Source organism: Pecten maximus, chromosome 2 (assembly GCF_902652985.1).
Source record: "Pecten maximus chromosome 2, xPecMax1.1, whole genome shotgun sequence".
Classification (NCBI taxonomy): Eukaryota; Metazoa; Mollusca; class Bivalvia; order Pectinida; family Pectinidae; genus Pecten; species Pecten maximus.
In genome coordinates this window covers 28210141-28238080 of record NC_047016.1, presented here as the reverse complement: position 1 = coordinate 28238080, position 27940 = coordinate 28210141, and the positions used below count along the sequence as shown (strand labels likewise).

The 27940-nt window shown below is 35.1% G+C and overlaps 2 protein-coding genes across 4 annotated transcripts in view; both read left to right on the top strand.

The window, feature by feature from the left end:
• Nucleotides 1-8985, top strand: part of LOC117321719 (G-protein-signaling modulator 2-like) — a 109406-nt gene extending 100421 nt beyond the window's left edge. For both annotated transcript variants that reach the window (XM_033876231.1, XM_033876230.1), the window contains one exon: nucleotides 949-8985. In XM_033876231.1, the coding sequence (XP_033732122.1) occupies nucleotides 949-1131 (183 nt within the window). In that variant the 3' untranslated portion in view covers nucleotides 1132-8985. The remainder of the gene's footprint in view (nucleotides 1-948) is intronic.
• A 6999-nt stretch (nucleotides 8986-15984) lies between these two features.
• Nucleotides 15985-27713, top strand: LOC117321716 (WD repeat-containing protein 31-like). Of its 2 annotated transcripts, XM_033876227.1 has the most exons (11): nucleotides 15987-16120; nucleotides 18010-18082; nucleotides 19676-19835; nucleotides 20233-20307; nucleotides 20495-20636; nucleotides 22678-22778; nucleotides 23209-23276; nucleotides 24372-24513; nucleotides 24795-24948; nucleotides 26070-26139; nucleotides 26509-27713. In XM_033876227.1, exons 2-11 carry the CDS (start codon nucleotides 18033-18035, stop codon nucleotides 26594-26596), a joined length of 1050 nt encoding a protein of 349 aa, XP_033732118.1. In that variant the 5' UTR covers nucleotides 15987-16120; nucleotides 18010-18032; the 3' UTR covers nucleotides 26597-27713. The 2 variants fall into 2 exon arrangements, with proteins under 2 accessions (XP_033732119.1, XP_033732118.1); XM_033876228.1 differs by lacking the exon at nucleotides 18010-18082 and having other exon boundaries at nucleotides 15985-16120.
• The last annotated feature ends 227 nt before the right edge of the window (nucleotides 27714-27940 follow it).

Sequence of the window (27940 nt, the reverse complement as noted above, 5' to 3'; positions counted from 1 at the left end):
AAACTTGACTGTGGTTGAACCTTACATAAACCTAGAAATCTGTGTTTGACCTTCTATAAATTTCAGGATACCGTTTTATTATTTTCATACATTATCCTTGCTGCACCTTGAATACTTAATTAACTGATGTGTCCACAACTGTTGTGATAAGGAAACAGCTTCAAAATTATGTTTTTACTGTATTCATCTACAAAAAAGCCCCTTCCATAGGAAAAAAATATTTAGTGTCTACTGTCATATTTATCCTGAAAGAAGCTGCCTCCCCTAGACTAAAAATGTAGTGTCATGTTTATCCTCAAATAATTAAGCCCCCTCTCCTAGTGAACCACTTTTAGCTTACTTTTTCAAAATTGATGATTCTGCAAAAATAAAGAAGGAGGCTTCTTTGTAGATAATTTTCAATAATTCATAATGTTTAAATGTTTAAATGTTTACTTCGTTGAATTCTTTTAGAATTTAATAAAAAGAAACTTTTTGAAAAAAATTTAAAAAAACATGCATGTCATCAATAATAAGCACTTGATAATGTTGACTATCATATGACAGACAGTTGACTTAAGGAATGGAGCAAGACCCTGTCACTGTTTTGGTTACTGTCTGATGTATCATATAGAATGCTCATTCTTCCCCACACGCCCTACCCAGTTAAGTTATTATGTTGAACACATGAGAACACATACCTTCCTGGCTATTTATCTGGTAATAAAAGTCGCCATAGTAACATTGTATCTTAATAGATATAAAACCTTTGTTATAATAGCAACACATTATCCTGTGATATTATTTAAGATTTCAGACAATTTAATTAAGGCATATATTAAATACATGTAAATGTATTAATCCAGTTTTGAGGATTCCATTACTTCTGATTTATATGTTAATCATAAAACTTAAACATTAAAGTCAGTCTACACATGTACCCAATATTTGTCACCTTTTAATATGCAGGGTTCAAGGATCGAGGACCAGAGAAGTTCCTTACCACAATCCAACATCCCAGCTCCGACAGTGCCCGACGAAGATTTCTTCAGTCTTATCCAGAAGGTACAGTCTTCGAGGTTGGAGGAGCAGCGTACTAGCCTGCCAGACAAACCAACAACAGAAACACAGGGGAAGAAAAAGAAGAAATGAACTTGAAGTGTGAATTTTTAGATGCAAAATCATTGGCTACTGGTACCCAGGCTGTTTAATGCTTGCCCCGGAAATGTTGGCTAATTGTATCATGGATTATAGAAACCCATGCCTCCATTACATAGGGTGCTTCCTGTACAATTTTACCTGTGTCGGTAGAAGATTAACAAGATGATTTTGATCCACAGGGATGTTTTACTGACACAGGGATGTGACAATATTGACCGTCCGCAGTGTCCACCAAACATTTGGTAGCCGATATTGCTGGGAGTTTTACCTTATACATAGTCAGGAGCGTGACACAACGACCTGGTATGTCCACACAATACAAGATACAAGGGACATATCAATCTGGATAGTGGACCAAATTGCTCAGAATACTTTATATTTTGGATGGTGACAAAGAAATCGGACCATATTTTGTCAAGTACTAGATGTTCCTCCTGCTCTTCAATGCTATTTTGTGACAATCATTTTAGCATATATTTTAATTATGTACCCAAGCCATGTACTAGATGTATTCATTGTGTAGCTGTTGGGTCAACCTAACTATGACTTCCAGCTAAAACTTGTTCTCACTACAGGCAATGTGGAAATATTTTCTTTTAAAGGTTTCTGACCAACAGCAGATGACATCTTGCATGCAGTGTGCCAGCATGTGTGGATAGACATGCTTCTGTAAGTGGGCCTGGGACAATCCGGCCACTCCAGGACAGCAAGCAGTCAGTGCCCACATGTTTCATGCCAGTAAAATGGCACAATCAAATTTTAAGAGTATTCTTGATATACATGTGTCTTTCCCGTAATGTAGAATGCCAAGTTTGAGTAAATTGTTTCTTGTCATTGTCAGTATATTTGTACTGCATACTCTTATCATTTATAAAAAGTACATTAATATCAATAACTTTTATTTGCAATTGCATTTCCTATAAAATATTAAAAGAAACAATATTTTTGCATTTTTTTTTTTTCTTCTTATACTAGATTGAATGCTAATTGATCAATAATTTTATACACAGACTACAGATATCACATGACATAGGTTTAGATTGTACTTGATTTACTTCAATCAGCCAATTTTGGGATAAATTTCTTGGTAACAATTAGATATAGACAATATGAAATCTTTTAATCTATTAAAAATATGCTAATATTATCACTTGTTTTAGCAGTGATAAAATTCCAGTGCTTTTCATATATTAATAGTGATCCAATTCAATAACATGTTACTTTTGACACTGGATACTGTTAACATGGAAATCTACACGAGGGGGGAATTTACACTTAATAGGCAAAGGTCATCCAGCCGCAACCCCCTGCATATTTTTGTGATGTATGTGGTATTTATGGAAAAGGTGAAGAAAAAATATTCGCGGAAATGATCAACCGCCATGCTTTTAGTCAGTTTACCTTTAGAAATCGCCAAATTAACCCCCATGGAAATTTACCCTTGGCGTTTCTAGCTTGAAACTTATTGTATTACTGCTATACATGGCTATGATACTTTAAACTGAATTTATACTTAGATCTCATAAATCCTGGAAAATCAAAAAAATGTATATACTTAGCCCTCATAAATCCTGAAAAATCTAAGAAATTTATACTTAGCCCTCATAAATCCTGGAAAAATAAAGAAATTTATGCTTAGCCCTCATAAATCCTGGAAAATCAAAGAAATTTATACTTAGCCCTCATAAATCCTGGAAAATTAAAGAAACATTGTAACAATAAAGATGTTGCTCTGCATTGTTCAGAACTAGGTACTTTAAGTTAAATGAACATAACTTTATGAGATGTTTGGAAGATGCTTTAATTAAACATTTACATATTAGTATCTGCAAAAACTGTTTGGATCCATAACAGCTTGTAATCCATCAAGATATAATTTTGAATTATTTCAAAATGCTGTTTGATTACCTAATGCATAAAAATGTTCAGTTATATTATAATTGATATTATTATCTGAATGATCTATAATTCCTAACATTTAAGGTATGATGATAATGTTTATGGCATACCAGATATCATGGGAAGTTCAGTCATCATACACCTGTCCACTGATCTTGGTGTGAGGCCTTGATTACGTGCCTATACTGACCAGTAATTCTGTAAAAGTCTGAACAGTGAGAACCTATCCTATGTATGTATGAGAAACTGAATTTTGTTTGCATAACATTGATTACGATAAAAAAAATCTAATAGAAAGAAATTTCCAGAAATAGTAGAATATTTTTTCTCAAATGAACCTGTACAATGTTATAAACTTTTCATCCATGCAGACATTACTTTTTTCGATAATTGCTTATTATGCCTTGATAACAGCAGGTTTAACTTTGGAAAATTACCCCACCTGGTACATGTATAATGCTGAAATATTGCCATTGTAAAAATTTTGCTTTTTTTTAAAGAAGATTCCCCAATTGCCATGTGATTTAAATTAGACTTGTATTTTGTAATTCATTATCCCCTATGGTTCACTGCTATCTTGCATTTCAATTAGATTTTCAAAACTTTAAATATCCAAAATAACAGGGACAAGAAAAAAAGGTTTTGTGTATGAAGAGAGAACATGCTACAGTATCATAACTAATTACAGTACAAATCATATGAAGGGAGTCTTTTAATGTAATTTGATTGTCAGCATTAGTTTTATATCCTATCAAAACAAGATATTTTCTGTAATATTTTTCTATCTTTAAAAAATATTTTTCTGCCACTTAAAGATGCACAGCTAGGTAGTTGAGATACTTTAGTACTTGCTGGAAGACAATTAAACTACCGAAAGTCAGTACAGAAAGTAAAGCATCCTAACACTACATTTTGTATACAGTTCAGACAAAATATTGTGATAGAATGTACCTTCAGAAGAAGGGGAGTTGATAATGTATTTATGCTCATTCTGATTTTGCTGCAATTGTGAAACCAGTTTCATTTCCTTTAAACATGTATCTATCTTGTTTGCCTATATGGCTAAACCAAGTTGGTCTTAATGTATAATGAAATTCAAAATGCATGCAAATATGCCACCCTTTGCAACAACCAACGACTCTTCAGACGGGACAGAAAAACAATAGATTAAGCAGAAAACAAAGGAACTGCTTCTAAATGATGAACAAGACAAGTATTTTAATGAGAACATGTAGTGCAATTAAAATTGATTAAAGAACTAGCATTTTACATGTAAGAGAGCCATACTTACAGGCAACAATCCAGCATCATACCTGACATTCAGGCAACAATCCAACAACATACCTGACATTCAGGCAACAATCCAACATCATACCGGACATTCAGGCAACAATCCAACATCATACTTGATGTTCAGGCAACAATCCAACATCATACCGGACATTCAGGCAACAATCCAACATCATACCTGACATTCAGGCACTAATCCAACATCATACTTGACGTTCAGGCAACAATCCAACATCATACCGGACATTCAGGCAACAATCCAACATCATACCGGACATTCAGGCAAAAATCCAACATCATACTTGACATTCAGGCAACAATTCAATATCATACCAGACATTCCTATTATGAGTCTTCTGAAATTTTTTATTCAGAATCTGAAACATTTCGGTAAAGAATCAAAATCTCCCTTCAGTATACGAATATGTGTTAGAAATTATTTATGTAATAAAGATTTAATTTGTATGAAATTGAATTCAAATAAATGATGTTCTTCTGGTTAAAAAGTATTAGATAGATCACCTGTTCTTAAGTAGTATGTCAATAAGTTCATTTGTGGTCTTATTAATTCAAAGCTGTACTGTATAAGAAAATTTATTTCGTTGATCCTGGTAAAATAATGCTTGTGATGGAAATATCTTCCTATTCATTGCTAAATAGAATACTTGTCAATGGCGCTAGAATTGTTAAAATTTCAGATATCATACTTTTTCAATGGTAATACATTGTTTAAAGCACGTCCTGACAAGTACAAACAACAATAGATTACCATCATAATGTGTGTGTGGTGTGGCTTCAGTATATATAGGTTTAATATAGATCAGAATTGGACATTATTTTATGTGTGAAGGGCCAATGTGGAAATATGTCCCGCAAGGTGCACCCAAGTTCAGGAAATACATTGTATAAGTATACCTCAAGTATACAGTTTTTCCTGCTTTTTCCAAATAATGAATATATATGGTTGTCATTTATTTGTACATTTTCTGAAAAAAACTGACATTTGTTATTTCTTTCCCATTTAACTGATATTTGTTATTAACAAATTTCTATGTAAGTGGTGGGAGAAAAGTAGTCGGTTGTTACTGATTATGTAGGCATTAGAAATGGTGAAATCCTACCCTTGGGCTCACAACCTTAGCGAAATGTTTAGACTCACATCTATCTTAATGTAGTTTATGTGGTCAGAACCTCAGTAAAACCTTGTTTCTGACTTAGCTCTATACCATTTGGGAGAATTTCTCTGCACCTCATTCCTACATAATTAGTGACTTTATTAGTCATCATATAACTGTATGGAAGTTTGTTTTCTTACATAATATGAATGTTCATTGATCAGTTTTTATTATCATCTGAAAAACTGCAATAATTTGATGTTGGTTGATAATATTAATCTGAGATATTTCAAGTTTGTTGTGAATACATATATATAGGTAAAATATATTACCAATTCATTCTTTTGTCCCGATGAATTAGATTTTTAGAATTTTGAAAAGGAAAGCAGAGTTCCACTTCAGAGTATAGAGAAGTGAACTTGGATATATATATATATATATATATATAAGTAGGTATGCTTTTAATGTTTATACTTTGTGATTATCATTGTTACACGGGTGAGAACTGAGAAACATTGTGGATGTTCTTCAGCATTGACAACGATGTACATACATGTTCAACAATTCCTCAGATGATCCACAAGCTGCTTACTTATTCTGTGTCATTCTACATAACAAAAAACAGTTTATCAATTATGTATGTGATCAAGAAATCTCTTCAACTTGAATGATCTTTGGACCTTATCATTAAAAGGAAAGTTACAGAGGTTTGAAACATTCATTTAGCAACATAGAAAATGTTTGAACACAATGAAAACTAATGTTGTCATATCTAGTTGATGATCTTTGAATTTTTATTGAAATAAATTTCAAGAGATTTGAAGTGTTAATTTAGAAACACAAACATATTTTTGAGTATTTTCAGTGGATGCCGTTTTGTTAGTGGTCTCCGCAGGTACTTAAGCTCAGTCAGTAAAATGCTGGATGTGTAGTCTTTGGTACAGTAAAACAATATCAATGACACCTGTGTTATTCAGGGAATCAATCTCTATCAAATAAATATATGACATTACTCACAAATCCCGTTCTACAGTCTATAATATTTTTGTATTCTATTTTTATTTACAGATAAATTATATTCATATCCCAAAATTAATGTGTCAGTATATTCAACTATCGTTTTACTACATGTAGAACTCATAATAACACTAAAAGATAAATGTCAACAATATATAGATTATTACATCAACCTGGTATCACTTTAATTCTCGTATACTGTAAACACTTTCATTTTGGCACACTCAAATTTTCACACATTACCAAATTCAAACAGATTAGTGCAATGATGGATTAGTTCACTGAAAATGCTTGATGTAGAAAAACGTAAGAAAGTATCAATAAGAATATTGCTTCTGCAGTTGTAGGTATACTACATGTATAAAACACAAAGTACATTTAGTAAAATTCTAACTGGCATATGACATTAGTGGTTGCAAGATCTTTTGATTTACAAAGGTTTTGTTAATTTTGTATTATTGAAAGATTTATATATTAAAATTATAAAGAATTTGTATAGGTATCATTATATGGGGATTATTTATGCAGTATAAGCCATTTTAATAGATGTGTAAACATTGTGCCATCAGAGAGTCTATATGTGGCCAGTACAATGTATAAGGAAATACAATATAGCATACAAGAATATGATATGGTGCCATCTGTTTATGGTTTCTATTTATGTAATGTGAAGCTTTTTCAAAAATATTAAAAATGTGTTACGTCAACATTTACATGTTATCACAGGTTAACATACATCTTGCACACAGGCGAGGCCATCCATAAATGACCATAGCTGTTGATATAGGAAATTACCAATACTAAGAAATTAAGTCTGAATTATCTTCTTGAATTCTCTTATCTAAGTTTTACTGTTGTTTTGCCTCCATTCAATATGCTGTTAAGATACAGAGCTATATTGTTTGACCACACATCACACATTCATAATATGTGCATGCTGTAAGTGAAAACTTCCAGCATGTATTTGAAATGTTCCTTCATTTTCTTGTCTTTCAAACCTGTGACACATTCAGACCCAAAAATATTCTAGAACAGTTTGGTTTAAAAAACATCAAGCATTTCTTATAATTGTGTTCTAAAATGTTCTTGATTCTGATTGTAGCCCAGGTCCGTTATGGTCCTCTCAGTAAGTTATTTTTGAGCGGTTTACAATATTTGATCTGATTGATATGTTGCTATATATATAGGGCTTGTTATTGTTATACTTTGTTTTCATTAGTCCTTGGCATAGATGGAGCAACTGTTTTGTCAAATGTATACATTTATGGTATATATTTAGTCTTCTGTGAAAGTTTAAACTTTTAATGTGTCCGTGACTAGCATTACATGGACATAGTTTGAATCACATTGTCTGTATGATGTTCAATGAATTGCCTATCATTCATGTGAAAAAAACAACACCTACTTTTATTAGTTTTGATTGGAGAGAAATTTACTTGGTACTTTATGTATCCTACAATAACCCCATGCCCCACAGCAAACACGTCCACATCTGTTTCGGTTAAGTAAACATGCTAATGGACGATATACGAGTATCATTGTCCTTCATAAAGCCACCCCCTTCTTTGAGTCAAATTTTATTTGTTGGGCCCCTGAGCTTATTGCAGGATATATACAGCTTTATTTTCATGAATAACATTTGTTACGTTGTAGTATTTTGCTCATATGTATTTAAGCTTTATGACAAGTGCATGGTCATAGTGTGTTCAGCAAAATTGAAAATGTCTAGCTCACAAACTCTGCTATCCTATTTTTTTTTGCAATGCTTCACTTCTCAAAATGTTGCTTTCTGTTGACATTCTTATCATAATCAATATCTTGATATCAACAATGCAATGGATTGAAAATGTTATCGTATTTTGTGCAATTTATGACAATTCATTGACTTTTCATTAAAAACAAAAATGCAATGCAGACACATTTCCTGCACATTTTGTTGCTTAGAGTATTCTAATTAATGAGTCTTTTTAATTTATTTGATTCTTTCATTTTCATCGATATCCAGGTTTTTCATTTAAAAAATGTGAATAAATACTTTCGATGCTAAGGTACTTTCAATGCTTAAGATAAATACTTATGAGTCTTATATTTTCAGTCCTTAGACTTTATAACTCAGCATTACCATAGAAACAAGGCTCATTTGAGAGTACTGTTCAATACATTTGGATGATACACAAGCTATTCAAGAATGAGATTTTCACTGAGGAATTACCTGCAGTTCCTAAGAGCTTTATTGTTGCTGTAGATAGATGGATGTCTCATTTGAAGAGGACAAAGCTACAGAACTTTCTCTCCATTGTGCAATTTTCTCTGTTTAACAGTATTTTTCTCTGAAATTTTCCTGTTTGTATACAGTTTTTGTTGTACTCTATGTGCCGTTGACCATGTGTGTTATAATGAGTGAGATCTGTATCGTTTTTCCTTTCATTTTAATGGTATGTTATCATTTTATGCAGGAATTTCATAATGCTGAACACAGCTGAACTTGTAGCTCAGAATTAAACCATTAAATGGTTAAAATTGATTCAGTCTTTGTGTTTTGTTTTATTAATGTACAGAATTACGAGACAAACCACAATAATGTCCTGCCTTTATGTACACATTTGATCACCAGACTTACTGGATATTTCCAGAACACTTGAAAGACCTAACCTGCACCATAATTTTAGATATAATGGATATTATTATACCTTTACGTTTTTTTCTATATATAAAAGTAATGTGATAATATGACTGTCAGCCTCGAGAGGATTGCGCATGTGTTTCCAGGACTATCACACCGTGTGACAGTTCGAAAAAACTGTCACATGGCAAACTGTCACACGGCGAACTGTCGCACCCCTGCTGTAACGTCGTCAGAACGTTTGAAAGACAAAACGACATGCAAGCGCTTAATTGACACAGATTATTTGTTGTTGCAGACGGTAGCCTAACATTTTGTTTTCTCTCACGAAACTGTCAAACACGGATCAACACACACGTATTCAAAACACCACAGACGTAGAGATCGAGTCATTATTAACGGACAGAGATAGCCAAAACACTAAAAGGGTCATACAAACGTCTGTCAAGTTAGTGGAGGACTATCTAGCAGATTCTCATGCCAGCACAAACATATATAAGCCTATAGAGAAAAAAAAAACGTAAAGGTATAATAAAACAGTTATCAAATGGGGTAATTCGGCAATAGTAATTTTGTCAGCCCCTCATCAACAACGGTTGCCCTCGTGCAACAGTTGTTGCTTCGGGGCTGACAAAATCACTATCACCCTCATACCCATTTGATAACTGTATACTATATTGGGTATTTGACCAGTCTTGAAAATAGATTTATCTTAAAATAATAAGTATTATCAACCGATAACAGAAGTAGACATCAGAGGGGACTTTGGGACGAAGAACATTGACATGACTATGGGACTACTCGGCAAGTTCGAGGCCTTGATATTTTAGCATGGCCAGCTTCCCCAGTTGACGTGCCCATTGGTGTTGTATGGGATGTGCGTCAGAAGGCTTGAAATTAACCATCAACAGACATTTGCAGCATTGGCGAGGAAGGCACCATCTTTCACTGGCTCAAGTACTGAAAGGAAAACAAGGAACAAGTGGTTGGCAAGCAAGGCTACTGCGGTGCACAAACAGGCATAGGCACAAAGACATCTATGGGACGGTATGAACGCACTGACAAAAATGAAGCCCGGAAGGAGGGGAGGAAAACAAGCTGTAGAGATTGGCTGCCAGTTTGTCTAGACAAGAAGGGACACATAGCAACAACAACTAACCTGGAAAGATACCTGTCGATATCCACCAGCTCAGCTGAAATTCCTGCCGCGTTCGATCTATGACGCCTTGTGCCATCACCAATCAATCTTCAGAGATTAAGTGACTGGTAACAAGACCTGGCATATACACTTCGGCAAAAGGGGGTGTGGAACCTTGTGCTGACAACACAGGACTGTTAGACGTGGAAGCACAATGAAGTTCTTCATGAGCTTGCAGATACACTAAGAAAGAAGAGAAATATAGACAGGAAGTAGTATCTTACTATGAACTTCAAAATTCCCAAAGGAAGACCAAAAATACAATGGCGCAGGGATCTAACAGGAAACGAGGCTTACTGGAAATCTCGATTGACCCATGAAAGTCGATCGAAATGGAAGATCTTCTTTCCCTAACGTCCAGGCGGCTCTCGGGCCAGACGTCCGACTGTTTTTTAATGAAAGGCAGAAGATAACATTGGTGGAGCTGACTGTGCCATAGAAGAGTTGTGACCAAGAGGATGAGCGTTCGGAGTCATGGACATGGAAAGGAGCAGTACAAAGGCTTACCCAAGCAGCTGAGCGTGCTTCCTGTTGGGTGCGGATGAAGAGAGAAGGAGAGTGTCTGGAAGCCAACCGTTGGAGCATAGTGACTGATCACCACTGTGGACAGTGTCATACACCATCAACGGTTACCTCGTAACTAACAGGAAAATATTTAATGATATCATTTTTTGTACAATGATGATCCAATACCAGCTGTCGGTGTCCCCAGATTTTTTTTAACTTCAGTCTTGATTTATTTATATGTTTGATGGATACTTCTGATTTTTTTCTAATGAAGGGTATTTGAACAGGGAGTGTTCCAGTTCATAGTTTTCAGTTTTTCATAGTTGTCAGGTTTCATCTACATTTTTAGGCGAATTTCACTTGGCGCATTTGTAGTTTGTATGTCTGGGTAAGTAACCTTGCTTTGATTTCTGCAGCAGCTCTTTATATCTTAGGAGTAAATATGTGGATTTGTGAGGATTTTTTTTAATGTGCAGTGGCTCATCATATTGCACTGATTTGGTTCGTCATAGCTATACCTCTTTGTAGTATTTGATACTCACTGACTTATTGTTTCTTGTGATATTGACGAACAGTGTCGGTGTCGATTGTTACGGTTTTGTGGCTGCTGTTGACATTCCCTGCATTTGCTTTAACATTTCAAAAAGCATTTTCGATGTTTTCCTCGTCTACGTTTGTTATTTGCATCACTTCTAGCGCATATTTCGTTCTTGATACTGCAAAATTGATGGCATACCCCTTTTGCAGAGTCCAGAGCCGAAGTTTGCATATCACAGAATCACTGTCTTGGTGTCGTTGAAAGCTTGATTTAAGCATATACATGCATAGATATGGCGTTCCTCCAAGTTTGAATTCTTTGTTTGATACTTGCCTATCATGGAAATTCCAAGATTCATTCTGCGATTAGATCTGAAACTCTTGAGATCATGACTCAACTCGGATTTGATCTAGATTTGTATGACGAGTGTCGTCGATGAAACAGAAGAGGCTTACTCTTCCGTAGCACCTGGTTTTATTCTCCTTGCAGTCTTTCACTGGTCTACATGCAAAACTATTTTTGTGTTCGAATTCTGGTTTCGTTATTTTGTCTTTCTTTATTCTCTCTCTCTTTTTCCCCCTAATTCTCGCGACGCTGTGATCCTGGTCTGATGCCTTTCTGGTTGTGTTTCTACTATTATGTCTGTGGTTCTAGGCATAGTTAGCTGTTGATTCTCTGTACTCATACTCCCATCTTCTGCGGTCCATTCATTATCTCCATAATGTGAATTTTCATCTACATGCAAGTTGATATTCATGTCTTCGATTCGTCTTGGTCATTATATTCGAGAATTTTAGAAGGGATTCAGATACATGGTTGGGGATTCCTTCACAATATATTACGTCCTTGTTCACTAGGTCTGTGCATGATTTATAATACAATGATGTTCAGTTTGAGCACTCTATTGCTCATGCTATTATCATCTTTATTGTGCGGAGTGGACATGTTTGTGATTCATGATCATCATTATTTGTTGAGGTTGTCTTTGATGCTGGTAGTTTTTTGACAGCTATCTCCAGTATACTGTTCCCAGATTATCCTGTCGATATTGGGAACTTTCTATGCCCTGGGTCTCTTCGTGTCTGCACGAGTGATAATTTCATTACGTCAGTCTGGTTGGAGATAGCTTAGCATATTTGCTGTTCAAACTGCTGTTTGTATAGTTGTTTAAGGTGACTTGTAAGTGGTCATTTAGATGTTTAATGATTCCTATTTTTGACCTGTCATATTTACAATAGTTTGCTTACATGGGGTATTTCTGTGTTAGCTTCCAAATCAGTGTTCACTATAGTTCTTTAAAGCTCACATACTGCAGTTGAGAACTCCATTATATAGTTTTCCCCTTGCTTTTAAACAGAATTTAAGTTGGGTTTTTTTCTATTACATGCTTCAATCTTCTTTTCTCGTGTTTTCTTCCTGTTCACTTGGTACTGTGTCGGTCTGGACTGAGTAACATTTGTGCCGGAAGTCTCGTTCCTGTATTCCTTCCTGTGATTTCATGACTTGTACTTATAATCATACTCTGATAGCGACCTGATTGCGTGTCGTAAGTTTGTGTCGCCCTCTTGTCCTAGCATGTCCATCGTTGGTAGCAGGCGTGTCAGATTAGTTCTATATGCGTTTGAGCAATTACCTGCTCAAAGTGAAGCATTAGTGGATTCCGCCTTGATAAAGATCGAAATTGTATTAACTAGATATCAATTTTACCAGATCCAATGGTTCTTGTTCTTTAGATATTAAAGAGTTGTCTTTGTTAATGTTCCTTATTAGATTGTTGACCTCATTAATTATCGATACAATGTGTATATCCTGAACTCGTCTGCTTCTTGGTTGTTTATTGTGGTAATTCCATTTTTCGACAGAGTATATACATGTATCTTCCAGAAAGACTGTTTTTATATCTGTTTGGTGTAGGACCTTTGTGATAATAAGTACTGTACATGTACATATTCTTTTGAGTGTAGTGTGAAAGGTATTGATATTTTGGATCCCTGGTTATTTACCTATCTCTGCTATTTCATGGTTGATGTTCTAACTAGTTATTCGTCGAAAGTTAAAGCCGCTTTGATATCATAATTGTATGATGTTTTGTCCCATGTGGCTACATTGTGTAGGTATCTACCTTTGTTAGCAGAAAAGAGTTCTGGAGTTTTTATGTTGGCGGTATTGATAGGTCTAGAGTTGTTTTTAATGTATTTATGTAGCTTGTTTTCGGTCAAACGGATGGTTTTGGAGTCGGTGGAATTCCGGAGTTGGTTGTGTGACAGATCCCGGTTGGAAATTATTTTGGGAATTCAGTATGAGATGGCAGGAAGCATTGAAAAAGGGTTGGCTTTCCGTTAGTTGACTTGAATTTCCAATATTGATGTTGGTGTAACGTTGAAAATGGAATCAGTTGGGTCAGTCTGGCGGAGCTTAAAACTATAAACTAGCTGAAAACAGTTTTTAAAAGCGGAGCAGCGAAAACTGTCTTCTCTTCACCGACAGCCAGAAGACTAATTTGTTGTTCTATATTGCAATCGAGAGATACTTAAGGCGGCCACTGAGATCTGCGGTAACCGCAGTGTCACCGTACGGCGTCTCTATATCTACAGTCGCCGTAAACGTAGCTTTAGATACGCCGTAGGACGTATAACTATGGGTGAGATTTATATTCCTTGAGACAGAGGGTATATAACCTTTCCCAAGATGGAAAGACATTTTCCATTTATTTTCCAAAAGGGCCAGCTCATCGTCAGATGGTGGACTGTTTACATCGCCCTGCGTTCATGATCCATCGTGCGTCCTCAGTTCTTGTCAATCCTTGTTATCTCTATTTTTGTGATGCATTGGACGGATCTTTCTCAAATTTCATATTATCTTCCCTTTAGTCCTTGTGCCTTTTTGATTTTAATTTGGGACTGATCAGAATACAAAATGGCTGATATGCGGTCATCTCGGGTTTGGATTTTTTTTCTAGATTACCTGTTACCTGTCTTCGAGTTTTCTATAGGCGTTCCCTCTCTGACCCATCACAATATTTGTCTCCAGTTCTGGTTGGCTTTGGTACCAGTCTGGGCACAATTCTTCCAAAATTCATTTAGTGGTGATTTGAACTGGTTCAGAGTGGTGGCTGAGCCAACTTAATTCCTCAGATAAATTTAATCTACAGTGTCCTTTGATGATTTTTTTTTTTAGTGACCCCTCGTTATGTCTTCTTCCCTGATTTTAAACAATTTGTCACATTTGCCCATTTCAGTGAGAATTCTGTAAACTTCGACCATGTCTATTCTGTCACCTGTATTGAAGTGACGGAAATCCAACGCGGACTAACCTTTCTTGATGGCTGTTATTCCTTATCGGTCGAAATGGTTAGGCGGCACGTCTCTGGACATTTTCTAAGAGCTGGGCGTCTTTTTTGTTAATGACCGATCATACTGACGAGGCATATTCCAAATGTGGTCGTACCGATGATTTATATAGGTTTTGGGTTGTTGTTTTAGTCATGTGCCAGAAAGTTCTTTTGACAACTCCTAACATCCTGTCTGCTTTTTTGCCTGACATTTGGATGTGTGCAGATCTCATGACGCCCTGGTCCTTGTCTTCGGTAACGTCATCGATTTGTGTTGTGGTTTCTGGTGACTCCAACGTTTAGGTGTTGCTCACTGCTGAACCTCTACAGACTTGGAAGAAGACATTTCACTTGTCACACTTGACCAATTAAAGCTTTTACCATTCAGGACAACTCTTTGTTAACGTTAAGAAAGTCTTTAATCCTCATAAGGACATTCCCTGTAATTCCATATCCTTCATTTTCTAACGTCTTTCGATGGTGACCGAATCAAAGTTTTTTTGATAGTCAAGGTATAACACATCAATATTGTTTTTTACTTTTCCAACTCCTCTTGTCCAGTTATATGACATCAATAATTACATGAATTACCCTCCCTAAAGCCAAACGTGTTCCTGTTTGGTAAAAAGATTGTTTGATTCCATACGATCCTTAATTTTCCCCCTTAAGCTTAAGATGATCGGGCGGTAATTTCGTGCGAGATGTTTTGATCATTTTATGTGAATAGCGGTGACGTTAGCTACTTTTCATTGTTTTAGAACTGAAGATATCGGCGAGTGGTTTTGTGCAGAGTTCCTTGGTTTCTTTCAGAAGTTTTGGATGGAGTTTATCTGGACCTTGTGCCTTGTAGTTGCTTTTTGTTGGTCTAGCATTTTTTTTATTTTTTTTTTATTTTATTTTATTTCATTTTTTTTCTTCTTCGATTTGAATTTCTGTCAGGTCTTCCTGGGCGTATCCATGTGCGACATTTTGAATATTACTAAGATCATCGGTTGTGAAAATACTTGTAAAAAATGGTTGAGTTATTCTGATTTTTCTTGGTCGTCCGTGAGAATGTTATCAGTTTCGTTTTCAGGACTTTATATTGTCTTTGATTTGTGTAGCTTCCCCTAGGTCCCTGGTTGTATCAATTCAGTTTTCTTCGATTTGGAGTCTAATATAGAACAACAAAACAGGTCACCATCTTGGATTTTGATGTTTGAAGATTTTAACCTTAGGTCTGTTTTTGTTGATAAGTATAGCGGGGATATTTTTTCCAGACTTCATATTTTCATGTGTAAACGAAGGGAAGTAACTCCGGTAGATCAGAATGCAACTCAGAACTCTCCTGCGTCGGAGGTTACAATCCTGAGACGCCCGACAGCGTACGCAGTGATCAATGATTGTAAACAAACTGAAGAAACCCGGTTGTTTGATCAACTTTCCTGATGGGGGACTGTTGCAGCAAATTAAATAATTCAAGGTACCATTTTCAGTAATCTAGTCAGATAACTTATATTTACAGATTTGGAAACGCCGAGTTCCTTAGTTCTAGATAGTCGGACTGGTCTATCATATGTCTATAACGGATGTTTTCGGTCACCTCGGTGGGCTGGGTTATCATTTTTGTTGTCGGGTCTAGTAGTTACTTGTCGGTTTTCGGTTCGGATTTCATATCTTATAAACAATGGATCACAAGTTGAATACTTACACAAATGCAATTATGTAAAACAAAACACATACCCTGCATGCACATCGGAAAAGACACTCATGTGGCCATGGGCCAAATTAGATACACGCACAGGTACCTGCATGACTGGTTTTATAAAATAATATAAGAGTAGGGAGCCTACCTATAGTCATCATGCATGCTTCCTCCGTCGTCTTGCGCCGTCCGCAAACTTTTCACATTTCAAACTTTTTCTCAAATTCCAACAGTGGGATTGAGCTGAAACTTGCCTGAAATGATCTTGAGATGGTCCTGACCTGACCAAGTGTTGTTATTATTCAGGTCGGTCAGAAATCAAAGATGGCCGCTATGGCAGCCATCTTGAAAAACACATTTTAAACTTCTTCTCGAGTTCCACTGGTGCCATTGAGCTGGAAATTGGTGAGGATGTTGAGGAAGGAGAGCCAACATAGTGTTGTTATTTTTCGGCCTTGTAAAAACTTTGACATTGCAGCCACAGCAGCCATTTTGTAACATGATTGTGCAATCATGGTTTTCCTGAATAACACCAATGTCAAATTTCTCATATTCCACCAGTAGGATTCAGTCCTATCTTACCAGAAATGATCCTGAGATGGTCCTGACCGCCATGGCAGCCATCTTGAAAAACACATTTTAAACTTCTTCTCCAGTTCCACTGGCGCCATTGAGCTGAAAATTGGTGAGGATGTTAAGGGAGGAGAGCAAACAAAGTGTTGTTATATTTCGGCCTTGTAAAAACTTTGACATGGCGGCCATTTTATAACAAGATTGTGCAATCATGGTTTTCCTGAACAACACCTATTTTAAACTTCTTCTCAAATTCCACCAGTGGGATTCAGCTCTATCTTACCAGAAATGATCCTGAGATGGTCTTGATCAAGTGTTGTTATTTTTCGAGTTGATCCAAATTCGAAGATGGCCAACAGAACCACTATACTCGCTACAGAGAATGCATAATACAATATAGCCCGAGTTTCCTCTGGCCCTGTCACCATGACTGGTGTAGGGCCAGAGCGCACTGCTATATGAAAACATGGAATTATCCGACACTGTTTGGTGTTGCTAAGAATTTGGTGCAAATACAATAAAATCGGGTGTGACATAACACCTACCTTACATATATGGATAAATGAGATATTTATTTACCACAGAACACCCATTTAGTCTCTCGTAAGTTCGTAACTCTTTTCAACCACAGGCAATTCACTTAGTAGGCCATTTTTGTTTACAGGTGTGACGTGTTGTGCACATTAACATATCCAGACTGTTGATCAACAGCGAGAGACTCCCTTTTAGAATTATTAATTAGCATCTTTACAAGTACATATTTCATTGAAATTCAATTGTCGTTGTTTATAAGGTGATACACTTCTGACTTGATATATAAATGGAAAAGTTTTTAAAAAAAAACGGTACAAAAGAAAAGTTTTACCCTGATGTTTCTTTAAAACAATATAACTTAATCTGCACTTCTTGCAGGACTACAAGAGTAATATTTTAAGATTATGAACATTACAAGCAATTTTACTGGTTCCTGGGCTGGTTTGATATACAATATGTACTATACAAGTTTTAATTAGGGGACTCTCCAACCAATTAGGAAGGTTTCAGGACAATGCAGACAAAATGAATATATTGAAACTTTGTTTGTTTCTTACAAGGTCTTCATCGTGAGTTAGTCATTATGGAGTTTGTTACGGGTGTGGTACGTGATTTATGGGGTCGATATAAAGGGTAAGTTCCCTCAGATATTATATAATGCAGCATGTATTTGTTTTTAACCAATTTCAAATTACATTTGTTATTTTCATGTTCTTTTTTTCGTTTTGTTGGAACTGTTATAAAAATGTTACAAACCATATTGCAATTTCTTTGCTTCATTCTCAATATTTTGTCAAAGATATTTGTTTCCCAATTGATCCCATATCACTTCTATAACAAACTCTAATTAACAAAGTGATTCTTCTTTCTTTTAATCTATGATATTTAATCAATAATTGTTTGACCCTGCCATTAGGTAATGGGAGGCATTATACCATGTACTGGTACATTAGTCTGATCCTGTTCGTTTTCAGCAAATGGGTAATGACTAATTAAGTTCTACAGGTTTGCTGTTCACACATTTATGATGGTGCTATTTTGCATAAAAAAGACTCATTTATATATTAAAAAATCATTGCAGCTATTCTTTGTTGGCATTCAAAACTCTGGAATTTTGAAATATCTGAAACCAGGGATGAATAAAAAGAAGTGATTCAAAATTATCTTTATCTGTTGGTTATTATAATGACATACAGAGAGTGACATCAAGTTAAACTCCTGTTTGTACAGTGGTTGACAACATCATGATCATGACAGAGCAAGAAAATTAGCATAATTTGCTTATTTATAGATCTACAGTGTATACAAGCTGTTTAAACACCATGTCATAAATTCAATAAGGTAAAATTAAGAATCGATGAATCAGGATGATTATTGTCATATTTCTATTTAATTGTTATGGCCTGATGCCTTGATGCATCATCCCTTATACATCTTACATCAACATTTTCCTTGAAACAATATAATTTCTCAAAACAAAAATACCTAGAATCAGGATACCGTATCACCTGGTGGATTGGTTCTTGGGGTGGAGCCGACAATTCAAGTTTTTGTAAAGACATTTTCATGACCCATATGTCAGAGGGGTCAAATATATTTAAATACTCAAGTGATATCTTCTAATCAACCAAAAGGCCTAGAATCAAGGTATTGGCTGGTAGGTTCCTAGGATAACACTCAAATGACTTATGATGTTCCTCTGAAAAGCCTAGATTTATGATATTTGACTGGTAGGATCCTGGGATTAATACCCGACAATGTTTGTTTATAGAAATTACCTTGACCCATTCAGGGTCATAGATGTCAGCTTTGTAAAACAAAACTTTTGATAAGCGAAAGGTAGAAAATTGTCAAAGCAGTGAATGGCAGGTGAGAATTTGCAGCCCCCATGGGACCTGCTGCTGTCAAACACTAATTATTAACAATACGCACATTTTAGTGTCTGACTGTCTACTCTTAATTCCTCTTTCATTAAATTCTCCATTTCATTTTATATCCCTTTATGCATCACACCCTTTATAGTGTTTAAAATCCGTTGACAAAAGCTGGTCACATAAGCATTTTTACTGTAGTAATCATTGTTAACTGTTGTAATTTGAATTAGATATCTTCTGTTTAAAATAAACATTGAACATTACCGGTCAGTATTGATATCAATATATACTTGCAAAAACTTTGAATGAGAAATGATATAAAATTAATGTTTGGTCTTGTGTATTAATACAGTGACACTGCCCAGCTTGGACAGGGGAGAGGAAAAGAATTTAGTGAAACCGCTGACCAAGCATCAGATATGATCAAAACCTATGGTCCTATACACACTGACGCAGTGGTCAGTTTGGCTGCTATACAGTCTGGACTTTGTTTGTCTGGCAGTAAAGACAGGGTGGGTATTTGTACTGTTGGACTAGGGAATATTTTTGATCAAAAATAGTATCAGAATTGCATCCTGGTTAAAAATGAATAAATCTGTTGGATCATCACCAAAATATTCCTGACAGTTAATCATGATCAGTTTCCCTTTGTTAAATTTACAAGGTGTATTTTCACTGGTTGAGGATGGGGCTGTTTTGCTTCACTTTGAGAATAAAATCTGTGAATTAGGAAGGAAATTGCCAAAGTTGAGAATTTTGCTTAAATATAAAATGATCAGCTCAGAAAGTACTAAGAAAAATATGAATAAATGAATAAAATCAGTGTTGTTTTTATAAATTTTCTGTTTTGGTGAAAACTTTTTCATAACATTCTTTATCTCACTCTAACACTGTTTACCTCTAACACAGAGTGTAGCTTTATATGATTATCATAATCATCGTCTGGAAGAGAAGTGGACAGGACATGAAAGGGAGGTAACAAAGGTGAGTACAGTACTGTGTTGTCTGTACGACATTTAATTCATCACATTTTTTCAAAGTTAGATATTGTATCTCTAACATCTTTTGCAGAGACAACTTGCTTTTGTTTAATTGTTAAAACATTGTAACAAAATCTGTATCATATCTTAAAATTCATTAATTACCTTGTCAAAACACTTATAAATTATAGGTGCGTTATGGACCAAATTGTAATAGCCTGTTCAGTGCATCCAGGGACAAATCAGTAAAGATGTGGTGTCGCGGCAGGCCCTCGCCTATCCAAACATTCACAGGACATGAACTTGTGGTCACAGCACTTGACCTCAACAATGGTAGGTTTTTAAAGTGTCTGAAAGAAGGAGTCATTATTTTTTCCAAATTAATTTGTTCCTAGATAAATAATATTCAAATGTTTTACATGATACCAGTAGGCCTTGTACTGAATCCAGATTTTAAGATTTATAATCTTACCAAAGGTACTCACGAGGTAGTATTATATATCATAATGTTACAAATTACACAACGACATTGGTTGGCACCTGGAAATATGTAGCATAGCTTGTGTTATCTATAGATAGTAAGAGAGAGTGTTACATTGTAGACAATCGACTGTTGTGTTATCTATAGTAAGATAGAGTGTTACATTGTAGACAATCGACTGTTGTGTTATCTATAGTAAGAGAGAGTGTTACATTGTAGACAATCGACTGTTGTGTTATCTATAGTAAGAGAGAGTGTTACATTGTAGACAATCGACTGTTGTGTTATCTATAGTAAGAGAGAGTGTTACATTGTAGACAATCGACTGTTGTGTTATCTATAGTAAGGGAGAGTGTTACATTGTAGACAATCGACTGTTGTGTTATCTATAGTAAGAGAGAGTGTTACATTGTAGACAATCGACTGTTGTGTTATCTATAGTAAGAGAGAGTGTTACATTGTAGACAATCGACTGTTGTGTTATCTATAGTAAGAGAGAGTGTTACATTGTAGACAATCGACTGTTGTGTTATCTATAGTAAGGGAGAGTGTTACATTGTAGACAATCGACTGTTGTGTTATCTATAGTAAGAGAGAGTGTTACATTGTAGACAATCGACTGTTGTGTTATCTATAGTAAGAGAGAGTGTTACATTGTAGACAATCGACTGTTGTGTTATCTATAGTAAGAGAGAGTGTTACATTGTAGACAATCGACTGTTGTGTTATCTATAGTAAGAGAGAGTGTTACATTGTAGACAATCGACTGTTGTGTTATCAGTAGTAAGAGAGAGTGTTACATTGTAGACAATCGACTGTTGTGTTATCTATAGTAAGAGAGAGTGTTACATTGTAGACAATCGACTGTTGTGTTATCTATAGTAAGAGAGAGTGTTACATTGTAGACAATCGACTGTTGTGTTATCTATAGTAAGAGAGAGTGTTACATTGTAGACAATCGACTGTTGTGTTATCTATAGTAAGAGAGAGTGTTACATTGTAGACAATCGACTGTTGTGTTATCTATAGTAAGAGAGAGTGTTACATTGTAGACAATCGACTGTTGTGTTATCAGTAGTAAGAGAGAGTGTTACATTGTAGACAATCGACTGTTGTGTTATCTATAGTAAGAGAGAGTGTTACATTGTAGACAATCGACTGTTGTGTTATCTATAGTAAGAGAGAGTGTTACATTGTAGACAATCGACTGTTGTGTTATCTATAGTAAGAGAGAGTGTTACATTGTAGACAATCGTCTGTTGTGTTATCTATAGTAAGAGAGAGTGTTACATTGTAGACAATCGACTGTTGTGTTATCTATAGTAAGAGAGAGTGTTACATTGTAGACAATCGACTGTTGTGTTATCTATAGTAAGAGAGAGTGTTACATTGTAGACAATTGACTGTTGTGTTATCTATAGTAAGAGAGAGTGTTACATTGTAGACAATCGACTGTTGTGTTATCTATAGTAAGAGAGAGTGTTACATTGTAGACAATCGTCTGTTGTGTTATCTATAGTAAGAGAGAGTGTTACATTGTAGACAATCGACTGTTGTGTTATCTATAGTAAGAGAGAGTGTTACATTGTAGACAATCGACTGTTGTGTTATCTATAGTAAGAGAGAGTGTTACATTGTAGACAATCGACTGTTGTGTTATCTATAGTAAGAGAGAGTGTTACATTGTAGACAATCGACTGTTGTGTTATCTATAGATAGTAAGTGAGAGTGTTACATTGTAGACAATCGACTGTTGTGTTATCTATAGTAAGAGAGAGTGTTACATTGTAGACAATCGACTGTTGTGTTATCAGTAGTAAGAGAGAGTGTTACATTGTAGACAATCGACTGTTGTGTTATCTATAGATAGTAAGAGAGAGTGTTACATTGTAGACAATCGTCTGTTGTGTACTGGATCTAGAGACAACAGTGTACGTCTATGGGATGTGGAAAAAGGAGAATGTCTGCTGGAAAACAACATCCACCGAAATCTGGTAAATGGTCTTATTCACTGAAGTAACATGGTCAAAAGCGTTAACCAGTCAGACTTGTAATGGTGTATGGATTATGATTTAACTACTTGATTACCAAAACAGGGTAGATGCTATTATTAATAGGATTGATATGTGGCAGGTAATCATATAATTATACGCTAATTGATGAAAGTAAAAATTTAAGAAAAATTATCAGATATCTTGTACTTAGTCCTGTTTCATTCTTATCAAGAGAAAGGTTTATGGTGATACCTATTGGTTAATAAGATTATTATTGCTGTGGTAAGAATAAGATAATAATTTAACCCTTCTCTTTATACATTTAACTACCTTGTATGGTACAAAACTGTTGTAGAAAAGAAACTTCGGCAGGTGTATTTTCCGATGTGTAGTTTAAGGAAACAGACGTAACCCCAGATTATGATTTTAGGTAACAGATTTAAAGTTTATACCAGGCGACAATGGTATGGTACAGACAGGGGAAGACAAACATGTCAGGTTTGTATCAACTTTCTTCTCTCATTAAAACTAAAAGGAGAAACTGATACTGCATATAAATATATAGTATGTTTGTTTGCTGGGTTTATCACCACGTGAACAGCAAGGGTCATTTTGAGTCGGGGTTTTCTTGTAGTAGTTGGTGACTACTTCACTGAACAACATGCGAGATGCCCATCGTATGCAGTCCAGAGCAATAAGGTTAAAGTGTCTTTAACCAAGGACACAACCAGGACAGCACAGACCGTTCCATTTCTCAGCTTCCCAAGAAATACTAACCGACACAGGGAAGGGAGGGTCAATATATAGCGGAATAACTGTTATATAACTGTAGTAACCAGGAGAAATGTAGTTACGTTTTTTACATGTCTGGACTGCAAATATACTTATACTACACAAAATCATCCATTTTATATCACAGATAACCTTCAATCAAGTAAAGTTTTGAAGAATTGCCGTCTTTTTGATGAAGGCATTAACAGATAAAAGCCTTACTGTCTAGACATGTTACAATATCAATACACACATTTTTGTTTTTGATTTGAACAACTTTTATTGTCAAACTTATAACAAAGTTTAAGGCACAAGTTATTTTGCCTCTCAATATACTTTAACATATAGAAAACTAATATTATAATTGAAGTATATGCAAATTTCTACAATGATATCAATATTAGAAATCAATATCTGATGCTGGATTTGATGAAAGTTTTCACATATCTGAAGACATTTTATTAGTTAAAGTCCACAGTAAGATAGGGATAGAACTCCAAACAAAATGATTCCAAATTCATTTCAACATTTAAAGAATTAAGGTTTTGGATCAGAATATTCCTTCTCTTTACAAATAGATGACACTAAAAAAAAACGTGAACAACATTCTCACAAGGGTGCTACAAGTATCTAGTACATGTTACATTATGTAAAATTTTTGCTCTTAAAGATCATAATTAAGGCAGCTACATGTAAATTGTTGTCTTTCATAGCCTTGCAGCAATATATTCAACTTGACAGGAAAAATAGATATCTCAAACAGGATAATTACATGTATGTGTTTTTCTGTTCAGTATAATGTATCGTGACTATTTCCGATAGGATCTATGAAACAAAGAACCTGCTTGTGACTCACACCTTCCCCAAGAAACAGTACATCCAGATGTGTTGTGATGTCAGTAAGGACGGTAACTACTGTCTAACATGTAGCAATGGGTTCGGTGGCAGTGGCTGTGAAGCTACAGTAAGTAGACGCCTCTCAACATTTACGTACAGAACAGAAGTTTAGCAAGCATTTCATCTAGTACCCAGAAAAAAACCCAACTACAGATAATTCACTACTCATGAAACAGTTGAATGATAATAAGACATGATATTTCTTCATATTCACTGCTTACATTGTGTTGAATACCTGCATCTTCAAATCTTAATGAAATATCTAAAGAAATCTTTTTAGGATATTTTTTATAATATAGAGATAGACAAACTTAGTGAATCCTGTGTTTTGTGTATTTATATTTGCAGCTTTATGATTTGAGAATGAAGAGTATAGTACATGAGTTCAAAGGTCACAGAGAGGCCATAGAGTCCTGTATATTCTTGCCATTTAATGGACGAAACCTTATTGCCACTGCCTCAAGGGACTGCTCTGTGCGAATATGGGACAGGGATACCAAAGGTACAATAAAATCGTTCCAATTTATATAAAAAAAATAATAATAATAATAACTCCAATTGATATTACTAAGAGAACTTCACTATATTGATTTTGTTTAACAATCGATAAATATCCACATAATAATTTTACACATATATCAGTGATCGTAAACAAGTTACTACATAAAGAGTAAAGAGAATAGAGCCAACGCCATGGTAACCATTGATTCTTACTAGAATGGATATAGAGGTTACACAACGAGTGGTTGTTGGATATGGAATTTATTTCACACAAGTAACTTATTTTCCAAAAGTTACAAAAGGCACAAGCTTTAGCGAGTGTCTTTTGTAACTTTTAAAAATTAACTTACGAGTGTGAAATAAATTCCATATCCAAAAATCACTAGTCGTTTGACCTGTTTCTACCACAATGATATCGGCTTGAATCAAAGGGAAACATGGCCAAGTCTAACTTCGCATATATAAATAAGGTGTACAGGTGATGGCCGGGACCCGGTGACAATTGCAGCTCGGGTCAAAGATCAAATTCTTGACCAATCAAAAGACCGGAAGGTCATATTCCACTAGTGGAGTATAACATATATATATTCAACAGTCGGCACATTTATAAAATGGCTTAAGAGTGGAATAAAACAGTATATTGTGGTAGAAATGTATCTCCTATACTCTGAGGCTAGATACCTAAGGGTATACATGGCGGTTGGATTGTAGCGGTATTCAGAACAAGAACATTAGAAACCAGAGGATGAAATAGAGAATATGCTAGTATTCAGAAACAAAACAGACTGTGATCACCAAAGGTTAAAATAGAGAATATGATAGTATTCAGAAACAAAACAGGTTGTGATCACCAATGAGTTGTCCAATCTTCAAGGGACTTCTATTGTGTGACGTCATAATATTGTGGCTTAACTGTATATATTTATAGAAAATTGTGCCCACAATTTGTGTACTTTAGGGGTGAAAAATCTTTGTATATTCGTCCTGATGAAGCCCAAGTAGGGGGAAACATGTTGACAAGCAGCAGACATTAAACAGAAGAAACCATACTCTTTAGCTGTTGTGGTTGTTTACCTTGTACATGAAGAGTATTGACAGCTGTAACATTTTATTTTATCGTAGAGTGTGTTGCTGACACCTGTCTCAGTGGATCCGGTCCTCTTACATCTTTAATATGTTACGAGGACAGTAGGTATGTATGTGTAATAACAAGTTCTAATTTACAATGATTGTATCTGCCAATAGCATGCAAGAGCAAACAGTATAATCTAACACCTTTTTACTGATTCCGGTTGTGGAGGATGTAGATCATGTACATAACCTTCTGTATTTAATAGTGTATGTAAATTGTAACATTGACCAGGAAAACAGTATTATTTATAGTCTAAAATGGCAAATAAACATTTTAAGACACTGGAAACATGAAATTCCTACCCATTGGTATATTCATTAAGAAACCACACAATGGAGAAAAATATATGGTAGCTTAGATACAAAATTGTCACTTGGCTCCACTCTATTGTTTACCTGACCATTGAAGTATACTTTGTTTGTGTTTCAGTTTATGTGTTTCCAGTTTCCATATGGGTATATTCCAACTCCAGTTTTCATTAGCTAACGGGACTCTTTGGCCTGTTGCTCGTTTCTGAGGAGGATATGTTTTACCTTATGAAGTGTTGTAACACTGGACTTCCTCTATGCCGTCCGAATGCTTTGTAATGCATCCACAATGCCGTCCAGACTCTGTAGTGGCCCAACCAGGCTAGGTCTAACGCCCTCTCCTCATTTCATGAGGATGGAATTAAATCATCTTTCTGTTTAAGATATGTAACTAAAGTACAGTTTTTGGTATCAGAAATGTAATATGTAAAAAGTTTTTAACATCCAATTCAATAATATTGTTTTAATTGATGTTACATCAATTCAATGTTGAAGATATATTAAGTGGTAAATTTAATTGGTAACTATCAAATCATATGGTGTTCCTTGTTTTATTTACCAAACTAATGGTCAACATTTTGAGGGGAGGTAACTCCCTAATTCTTCTGTGATATAGATGGTTATAAAAACCCTACCTATGTGATATACATTCCATGTTTTATTTTTATACAATATTTTGTCTTTCCATCTATTACTGTGGAATACTTGGTGGTTAAGGAATTTTGTCAAGCATTTAGTCAACCTTTTTTTATTTAGGTTATCAAGGGAATGTGAAAGAGGTCTTCATTTGTGTGGTATTCAATGTGTGGTTTGTAATTGTTGTGTGAGTATTTATTGGTAAGATGTGTCTTTATTTGTGTGTGGTTAAACTGTGACCAGTATTATTATATATATGTAAATGGTTGACATTAAATGTGTTTGATTAAGCTGTTATCAGTATAAAGGATTTATTTTAAACTTATATGGTTTATTTATAAGTATTTATTGTTAAGATATATGTTGGAAAGCTTGTAATGGGTTAACTTTAGATGTGTGTAGTAATTATCAAATCATATATACTAAGCTGTGTACATGTAAAGGTTGATTTTGGTAATTGTATGGTGTTTAACTGTAAGTTGTATGAAGGATTTACTTTAAATGTGTGGGGTTTAGCTGTTACGAGTATTTGTTGGCTTTTAGGACAATAGCCATGGCAACATGTCCAGTACAGTACATGTGTGTGTTAAAAAGTTGTATACCTCACTACCAAGTAGTCGCCTGTATCGGAGTTATCACTTAATGATTACCAATACTTTAGAAATCTCATTTGTACATGTTATTTTCAAATAATAAAAATGCCAAGTATTTTAATATATCATACAAGTGTGTTTCAAAGTGCTTGTTGAAGGTTAGGTTAATCAGTATGCTGTACTGAAAACAGAAAATGATTGTCTTTGTAATAATTTAGAACAGTATTCGGTGAACAACTCTCCAGTACTTGTGACCTTTCTGATTTCACAGACAAGTATTGGTTTCAGCTGTGGTGATGTGAAATTCAGGTCACGGTCACATTT